We start from the raw sequence: 10,053 nt of genomic DNA, 5'->3' as shown, positions 1-10,053 counted from the left end.
TCCAAAAAGGGACTTGAAGATGTAGCAAACAAGAAATTCAACTAAAACACCCAAATGACTGGAGACGTAGCAAAAGTTGGTTGAGTTGTGACCTAAAACAAGAGATCTAGAATTGAAACTTCATTAAAACTTAACAAACTTTTTATTGACAACACATTGTGCTTAGAAATACATGTCACAATTTCAAATTTTTATTCGAAGGTTGACAGTTCAGTTTGTTCAAAGTAGAGGCCAGAAACTCCACCTTTTGCAGCTTCTTCAGTCCGTGTCGGTAAACCAGGACTCACGGCGTTGATAGGAGTTTTGTTGGAATACTTGTTTACCAAAACTCTTGTATAAGCATTCAGAGCAGCTTTGGATACAATGTAGGCAGATAAACTGGATGGCCAGCTTTTGGCTTCAACCAAATTCTGCTTCACATCCTCCAAAAATCCCTCAACTAGGTTGTCCACTTTCTCTTCTGTGAGGCTATCACAGTCTCCGAGCACCTTCCCCGCTTTCTCGTTTGAAATACCCTAAAAACTTTGAAAAATTGGTTTGGTAATGTGACATTATCTTGCCCGTTATGTTACGTTGTCGGTCATTTAAGATAAGGGTTTCGATGTGTACGCTTAGTTGTCCCACTTGGGAGGAGAGGTTGACGATCCTTGCCAAGTCGGATTGTCGAAGAAGTGGAACGAGTGCTTCTGTGAGTTGCTTAATTCCATAGTAGTTTGTTTTGAAGCAATCCTCTGCTGTCTCGTAGGTTTGTATTACGACTTGATTCTCGTTTCCTGCTTTAAGCTGCATCATCATTTTCTCTTGTTAGAGTAATCTGCATTAATGTTGATATACGTATTTCGGTCTATATTCTAACATCTTATTTTCACGATCGAGGTCTGTTGAATCCCTCGATACCTACCCCTGTTACATATTATTTTTGGTAATATAATACTTCCACTATTCAATTAATTGTAAATATTTATATCTCAAACATTTCCAATTACTTTTTGATTGATTATGTGTTATTTAAGAGAAGAAAAAAATTTGAATTAGAATTCGTTACAACTCTAAAAGAAAAGTATCACTTAATCAAAAGTTAGCTCGTTTTGTGTGTAAATAGATTCATATTTACATGCTAGCAAAAGTGGGTTATCTATTATTCGTTATCTATATGTCAATTCAATTTAGTCATGTGTTCAACAATGAAAAACTTAATATGCATATTGGTTAATGTTGTAATATCCCAAGTCGATTGTATCTCTGATAAAAAAAGAGTTTAAATATTATAATATCACTCCAACTAATACTGAAGTTTTTTGTTTTAAAACATCACACTTGACGAATTGTACAAGTAGTAATTATCAAGTTAAAGACAATATGTGTTGTTTGAAGTGGGCCTCTATCTCTTTGATAATTCTACAGTCAATTTCTTAACAAGTTAAATGTTTTAGTCCAATGATTGTTTTTCATAAGCATGACAGCAGTATTTTATTTGATTGTTTTTCATAAATATACAATTCTCGTTTTCTACTTTGTTAATTTGCGTGATGCGGGATGAGTTGCATGTAGATGTTTGACATAGATATATTTGTGAGATGCAAAATCCTCAAAAGTGGGCTAGATTCATTTGGAATTCGAGAAATTAATTAAGAGTCAAGCATGTATGTTCTTTTATGGATTTGACAAATTGAAGGTGGCATTGTTTTTGGGGTGCATTTTTGCTCATCCTATCAACTTTGATGTATGCTTCCCACACACTTCTAAGCCTGCCAAATTATGGGATTGAGATTGGGTCTTTCAAACCAAGCCCAATTCTTTGGCTATAAATACTAGGCACTCATTCATAAAGTCAACAAAGTGGAATGCATCATCCGAATCGAGGCAAAAGATGTGGAGAAAGAAAGAGATAATTGCTTTATCGTTTTCAAATCCCTCCTATAAGCCTTGGTTTGGCTTTCTCAGCATAAGGTTTGAAGTTGATTATTCTAGTTAAGCTAATCTTAAGTGAGGGGTAAAAGAAGGAAGCATGTCCACACGCACATCCTCACACTCAGACGCTCAAACTCCCAAACACTCTGCACACTCAGAAGACTCGAAAAGCTCTCTACATTCTTTGCCACACTTGTGAAGAACCATCAAGCACCACTACACATGCCGGTTCTTCCACCGCTCAAGCCAAACCTCTTGCAACGTTCATTGGTTCGAGAACAAGTCATTACGACCCCCGAATCAACAACCCTACACATACACTTTGCAACCCAGGAAATTGAATCGGAGGATCAAATTTTGTAATAAGAGATCGTAACCCTAAACATTCATTTAATACAAATGTTATTTTGTACATGTGTTCTTGTTTCGTTTTTCACAGAAATTTTCATGTTTACAAGGAAATTAAACTTTATTCAAATAATTGATCATGTTGGAATAAAGTGCATGAAGCTTTTCATCCTTTGCTTCCTAATTACGAAATAGTAGTTTAATTCGACAAATCTTTCTGAAGTAATCTAATTTCGAGTAATGAGTGACAAAGTGAAACACTAGCAATACTGTAGGCATGGGACAGAGCTGGAAGCCCCCTAGGTAACATTAATTCGGAAAAACAATACCTCCCAAACTTGATGTTTTGTAAAGATTCTCACTGTGATAATCATAATACATCCTTGCTCTGACAACGAATACTAAGCTCATGAGAAGTCATTTACTCCACACTTGTCGTAGTGCATTAGTCGGATTAAGGATGAGAAGTGAGATAATTTTTCTGGAATGGCCTTTGATGCTTCAACTTTGATATGTCTCTCTCTTCAAGTAAAATGCTGCTTATTTGTTTGCTCACCTTACCGCATTCCAGGTCTGAGGATTTGATAGTCGTAACGTGTCACCAAGAAAGAGTTTCCTTCCTAGTCCGAATTGTGTGTTCATCTCTAGTGAATCTTAGACAAAAGTTCATTAGAGATGAACTTAGAGATGTGGTTGCTCGCATGTGGTAGGAAACACTTTTAGAATCCTTTCGTCAGACCCTATGCATCAAACCTAAGTGTTTCCAATCGGACTACACTTAACTGATTGGCCAAGACATCTCCATTTATCGGAACTACTTTGGAATAAAATTTCTCTTGAGGATTTCCTAGTTTGGATGCCTTATTCGAACCGACTTAGACAAATGGTGTCATAGAACATACTTGACTTAGTACGTTGGTCTGGGATGGAAGTAATCATACGCAAAGTCGAAGTTCAGAGTCACCCTTTGGATGATTTTTGAATGGCCATTTCAATTAGTCCCTTGAAGTGTAGAGCCTAGGTTTGAATGGTATAACCCACCCCCCTTAGGTCGCATAAACCCTTTGTAACTGCGCTTAATACAACTCGAGTCTCCCAAGCTACTAACTGAACACTAGTGTTAGAGGAGACTGCTCTGACATTATCACTTTGAATTTTTAGATTTGCAATTATGCAAAGTTTCAAAGCTGTGTGTTATTCGGGATTTTGAGGTATACCCTACATTGCAAAAAAAAAAAAAAAAAAAAGGAACGAACAAACATGTAGTAGATGTGAGATAGATAACTTTGAAAAAATCTTTATTAGTGAATAGAATACGGTTTTGACACAAGGGTGTGAATGAATCCAAAAATGACTGCCTAGATATCTCTAAGAAGGAGAATTAAATCACTGGTGTAGTTGTTTACAAAGATGATACTATGTAAGTTTTACATTGAGGATCATCTATGACGAATATGGTGGGGCGTTAAAGAGATAAGTTCTCTATGGACTTATCTTCGCGCAGACTACGGTGTTGAAATTCATAGTAGTATGCCTAAGCTTGGGGATATTCCACCTTTTGGTAATCGAAGTTCCATCCATGTACTGCAGATTGTAGGTTCATTTCCTTCCTACTCCGACGACTTTGTCTAATCCTTCCCAGTTTGTTCCGAGCTTGCCTTCTCTTGGTACTTTGTGTTCTTGAAAACTTCTCTTAAGACCACTTCTCTTAGAACCAGATCTCCAACTTAAAGGCTTCGAGGTTTAACGCCTTTGTTGTAGTACAAATGAATATGCTGTTGATAGGCGGCAAGCCCTACTTGGGCGCATTCTTTGTGTTTCTCGACAAGGTTGAGGTCAAACTTGAAGACTCCAGCATTCTCCAATGTGGTTTATTCTTTAGTATACAAGTTAGGCATCGTCAGAACTTGGACTGGGAATGATGGCTTCTGTCTCATAGGCCATGAAGAATAGGGTTTCCCCCGTTGCTTTTCAAACAGTTGTGCGATAGTGCCTATAGAAATCCAGGCAACTCATATATCCACTTGCTTTTCTTTACAAGTCTCTTCTTTAAGCATTGTAGGATAGTCTTGTGTGAGGCCTCTACTTGCATGTTGGCTATGTATCACAGAGTAGAGGTAAGATGGCGGATGCCAATTTCCTTATACCAATTTTGTGCGCTATCTGTAAATCATTGCACAACATAACTTAAGTAGAGACTGATTGTGATCTTTAATGTTGCTCTGTTTGTTGTTTTTGTGAGGCATTCTCTCTACTTATTCAGTTACAACCTTTATTGCCTCCCGTGAAAACTACAATCCTGTTAAGAAAGAATGTTAATTAAATTGTGATCACTAATTTAGCATCGTTACTGATCCTTCTTGGACCGTAGCGCTTTAGGAGAGGATGCAGATCGATATAAGGGTGGGCAAACGGGTCTAGGAACTGCGGGTCGGGGCGGGTAATCGTGGTTTAGGGTACAAATTGGGTCCAATTTTTCTAAAGAAGAAATGGGGCAGGACAGGGCGAGGCAGTGGTATTCACGGGGCGGGGCGAATCCAATTCTGTAAAAGCACGGGGCCCAGGCTGGCCCATTACTAAAATGGAATGAACGGATGAGATTTGTTTCTCCTAGTGACCTAGCCTCCTTTCCCACTCAACTCATCTTTTCCCACTCCTATCTTTCCTCGCCGACATCACTGGCATGCCAACTGATTCTGATCAAACTATCACCGATTTACCTTTGTCACCCCAGACCTTCACTGATTCACCATCAGTGGTGAAGCTGCTGGTGCATGTATGGTTGTTGTTGCTGCAGTTGTTGTCCTATATTAGTTGTTGATGGAGTTTTTTATGCAAAAGGTGGGTTTCAAAAACTGTTGATGATTTTACCATTAGCAAAACAATTGGTGAAATTAGAGTTGGTCCCAATGATTTGCTAAATGAAGTAGAACTAGCAATTGCGGCCGAAGAAAAAGAAACTCATGCATTTGAAATTGATCCTTCATAGGTAGATTGTTTGTGATTTGAAAATGAAGCCCTTTGTTTCTCATTGTTAGCTTGTCTCCCTCTAGGACATGCTTAGTATTAGGTTCACAATTTAGACTCTTACCCTTACACTATCTTCTTGAAATTGACGCCCTTGATTATGTATATTTCTTGCTGCATCTGGAAAGACAGTAAATTAGGGAATCGGTTTTAGTTGATTGAGAAATCGGTTTTGGAGCTCTGTATCAAAACAAAAGCAGAGGTGGCCAAAGGGTAAATTGGGAATGGCGAAATAAGGAGGTGGGATCTGAAGCGGCAAGGGAATGGGAAATGGAAAATTTGTAGGTATGGAGGGGTGATGAGATCCAAGAGGTGGGTTTTTTTTTATGTACTGAGGACTGAGAAATCACATAGAGAGGGTGAAAAAAAAAGGTAATTGGACCCGTGGACCCGTCCCGAACCAGCCCGTTTGAAACAGGTCGGGTTGGGTTCGGTTCCCAAACTTAAAATTCTTGTACCTAGCTCGACCCGCCCCGTTACATTTTAAAAAGGGTAGGTTCGATTCCACCAAAATTGAGCCCGACCTGGCCCATGCCCAGCCCTAGATCGATAAAACAAAAGATTGATGTGCCTTTTGGACTATGTTGGAACCCCCGTGTCCCACATCGGACAGAGGAAAGAAGAAAGAGCAGTTTATATAGAATTACCCCACTCTAACTAACACCGAGACCTTTTGTGATAAAACCCCACATCTAAGAATTGTGCATGTGGTTAAGTGGGGACAGTATCAGTGTTATTGGAGTGGGCCCTTGGCCCGTTAACTTGAAAAATTCCACAGACTCAAAATTGATAGATGTTTCCATTTGTTGAAGATTTAGAGGAAAAGAAAATGCTTGCCATGTAGATGATTATGATGATTAGAGAGACTACTCCATAGTGCTTCATCTCTTTGTTCTTACACTATTTATAGTTTAATTATTAAGCTACTGATTTATCATTTGTCAAAGTTGGTCAGACCTTTGAGGAGTCCGTGATGATCATGTATGACATAATCACGTGACAAGTACTCAATAGAGTGGGGATGCGACTAAGACTATACAGTGGTTACAAGAGAGAATCCTTACCATGCATGCCCAAAAGTGAATCCCACTCTTGCCTCATAGACATTTTATGAATTTATTAACTAGAGTTTAACGGATATGCAGTTTTTCAAAACATTAGGCATTTAGAATATTTGAAAAGATATTTAATGCTTGGTTTTTTAACTTGTGATATTAATACGAGCTGTATGAATGAATATGCATTCCCTTTCTTTAAAAAGCAAGAAACTAAGTACAAATAGGCTTTTTAGTTAAAATGGTTCCTGAGATTTGCATAACTCCTCAGTTTGATCCATGAGATTTGAAATCAAAAGAATTGGTCCTTGAGTTTGTCCACCATCAACCATTTTGGTCATTCCTTGAAAAATCTCCATTAATAAGAATATTATGACCAAAATACCCTTGATTTTTGTCAAATCATTTTGGAACATTGTTTATTAAATTGAGGGTATATTTGTAATTTTGATCCTTACTTAACATAATTTTGCACGCAATGACCAAAATGATTGATGATGGACAATCTTAGGGACCACTTCTATTGATTCCAAATCTCCTGAACCAAAGTGATATGATATGCAAATCTCATAGACTATTTTGGCTAAAAAGCCCTTACAAATAAGATCATCATTAGATCTTTAAACCAAACATATCAAAATGTTGTTAAGAAATGATATCAACAGAAAAATAAGCGAACCACACACAAAAATAATGTAATTGTGTGTCAACGTAGCAAAATCATGAATATGCATTCCTAATCAATAAGTTAAAAGTTAATTTCATTTTGATCAAAAAAAATATTTTCAATTTTAAGAATTGATCATTAAAAAATATCTCTTATTTAATTTTTGAATTTGGCTACAATACTTACATGTATTTAATACAATCATCATTTCAACGTTCAGAATTTGATTGTATTAAATACATGTAATTATTTTAGACAAATCCACAAAGAAACTGAAGACGTAGCAAACAAGAAATTCAACTAAAACACCCAAATGACTGAAGACGTAGCAAAAGTTGGTTGAGTTGTGACCTAAAACAAGAGATTTAGAATTGAAACTTCATTAAAACTTGACATATTTTTTAATTGAGAACACATTGTGCTTAGGAGTACATGTCACATGTGCATACAGATATATTAAGAGACGAAAAATAGACCAATTATTTCACAATTTCAAATTTTCATTCGAAGGTTGACAGTTCAGCCTATTTGAAGAAAAGGCCAAAAACTCTAGTACAGGCAGCAAAGCCAACTTCACAGGACCTTTTGCAGCTTCTTCAACTGTGAAAACTCCAGTGTGATTGTTCATATTCATGTCAGTAAAACCCAGACACACGGCGTTGATAGCAATTTTGTTGGAATACTTCTTAGACAAAACTCTTGTATAAGCATTCAGAGCGGCTTTGGATACAGTGTAGGCAGAGAAATTGGTTGGCCAGCTTTTGGCTTCAACCAAATTCTGCTTCACATCCTCCAAAAATCCCTCAACAAGGTTGTCCACTTTCTCTTCTGTGAGGCTATCACCATCTACTAGCTCATTCTTCACTTTCTCGTTTGGAATAACCTAAAAAAATTGAAAAATTAATTTGATAATGTGATGTTATCTTGCATCTTATATTATGTTGTCAGTCTAACAATGTGAATGGGAGATTTGAGACAAGGGTTTCAGACGTGTACCCTTAGTTGTCCCAATTGGGAGGAGACATTGACGATCCTTGCCGAGTTGGATTGTTGAAAAAGTGGAATGAGTGCTTCCATGAGTTGCTTAATTCCATAGTAGTTTTTTTTAAGCAATCCCCTGCTGTCTCGTAGGTTTGTTTTAAGACTTGATTCTTATTTCCTGCTTTGGGACCTATAAGCTGCATGATCATTAGCTCTTGTGAATATGATGTGTATTATAGAGTAATGTTTCACACTAAGGGATATTTAATAAATAATTGATTGAATCACATAATTGTTATTCTATTATGAGGCTATGCCCACTCATCCCCCTTAGTGTAGATAATATTGTTTATTAAAAAAAAACAAATCATTTTACAACTAATTTTATGTAATTTAATTACATTATTATCTGCGTGCAAAATACTTTTTTTTTATAACCGGTATTACACGGCTCTTAAGATGTTTTGAATGTGTTTAAAAATAGATAATATAATATTTAATAAACAACTGATTGAATTACATTATTGCTAGCTCATTGTGAGGCTAAGCCCACCCCTCCCCCTTAGTATAGATAATATCATTTGTTTAAAAAACAAAACAATCATTTGTCAACTAATTTAATCACATTGTTATACACGTGTGAAATATATTTTTTATAACCGGCATTACACACTTCTTAAGATGTTTTGAACGTGTTTAAAAGAGAGAAGATAATATTTAATAAACAACTAATTGAATCATATTATTGCTAGCCCATTGTGACGCTAAGCCACCCCCTCTCCCTTAGTGTGAATGACTTTTATTATAACCGGCATTATACGCCTCTTAAGATGTTTTGAACGTGTTTAAAAATAGAGAAATTGAATTACATTATTATTATCCTATTGTGAGGTACTAATTAAATATAAAAAAAAACCACAAAAAATTTAATTATTAAAAAAATACTGCATAAATGACAAAAATGCCTCTGCCTTATTTGATGCATTATTTTGGGCTGCCTTTGAAGTTTTTGTCTTGGGGGCATTTTCATCCAAATATTTTTGTTGAAGTTTGGTGACACCAAAATCACTATTCACCTTTTCCATTGACCTTATATATAGACTAGCCTTCATGCACGCGCGTGAAGACATTTTTTGAATATAGTGTGCTACGCGCGACTTACATGTTTTAAATAATTGAAGTAAATGAATAATTTTAGATCATGATAAAGAAAACCCCCATAAACCAATTAAAGCAGCTGAATTTATATAATAAAATCGGTTTCTATTGAATTTACATTAAGTATAGACAAAATAGGTTTCTATTTAATAAACAATTGAGTGAATCACATTATTGCTAGCCCATTGTGAGGCTAAGTCCACCCATCTCCCCCTTAGTGTAGATAATATCGTTTGTTAAAAAAAAAGGTAAATTACATAGTAGCCCCTCAGGTTTGAAGTCTATTACAATCTCATACAACATCTTTAAAACATTTCACTTTCATACTTCACGTACTATTTTATTTCAAAATAATACATCTGTTACATTTTCCATCCATTGATCTATTAAGTGCTGACATGGCTGCCACATTTGTGCCACGTGGCAAAAAAAAAAATTAATTTAAAAAAAAAAAAAACCTGAATCTTCTTTAAAAAAAAAAAACCTAAAAAACCTAGAACCCATCTTCACCCTCCCCCCACGACTCACCTCCATCTCCTGCACCCTACCTACCCTCCCTCCCTTCTTTCTCCACAGCCAATGCCCAGAAGAACTCACACCCATAAAAATGGCGCCCTCCTCCTCAGATCCCACAGAGCCGGCGGTTGCCTCACCTCCATTGGCTCCCACCCCTCCATGTGTTCCCTCTATCCATCCCCCGTCCGTCCGTCCCCCTCCCTTCACCACCAAAACCACATATGCACCCTAATTCATTCACCTTTCATTCGTCCCCCTTGCCTTCACCACCAAAACCACATCCCCACCCTCGAAATCACACCACCATGTCCTATCCTCTCTCCCTCTTATGTCCTTCCTCTATTTTACCATCAATCCACTGCACAGAAAGACACGGAAACATAACAGCCC

At 36.9% G+C, this 10,053-nt stretch overlaps 1 protein-coding gene and 1 pseudogene across 1 annotated transcript; both read right to left on the bottom strand.

Annotated features, from left to right (window-relative positions):
• Positions 1-191: 191 nt before the first annotated feature.
• LOC126625491 (salutaridine reductase-like) lies at positions 192-795 on the bottom strand. Its single transcript, XM_050294573.1, has 2 exons — positions 610-795; positions 192-515 (listed from the first exon to the last, which is right to left on the bottom strand). The coding sequence occupies exons 1-2, from the start codon at positions 793-795 to the stop codon at positions 192-194; spliced, it is 510 nt and encodes a 169-aa protein (XP_050150530.1).
• A 6,584-nt stretch (positions 796-7,379) lies between these two features.
• On the bottom strand, positions 7,380-8,198 carry LOC126627463 (salutaridine reductase-like; annotated as a pseudogene).
• Positions 8,199-10,053: the final 1,855 nt, after the last annotated feature.

The sequence above is a fragment of the Malus sylvestris genome, chromosome 6, assembly GCF_916048215.2.
Source record: "Malus sylvestris chromosome 6, drMalSylv7.2, whole genome shotgun sequence".
In the NCBI taxonomy this organism is placed as follows: Eukaryota; Viridiplantae; Streptophyta; class Magnoliopsida; order Rosales; family Rosaceae; genus Malus; species Malus sylvestris.
Note: the sequence above shows the minus strand (reverse complement) of the source record. Positions and strands in the feature narration are given on the sequence as shown.

Excerpts from the sequence above, each read along its gene's own strand:
- LOC126625491 (XM_050294573.1), bottom strand. The coding sequence starts at position 795 with ATGATGATGCAGCTTAAAGCAGGAAACGAGAATCAAGTCGTAATACAA. Across the intron at positions 516-609 it reads CCCAAGTGGGACAACTAAGC|GGTATTTCAAACGAGAAAGC; the intron begins GTACACATCGAA and ends CAAAGTTTTTAG.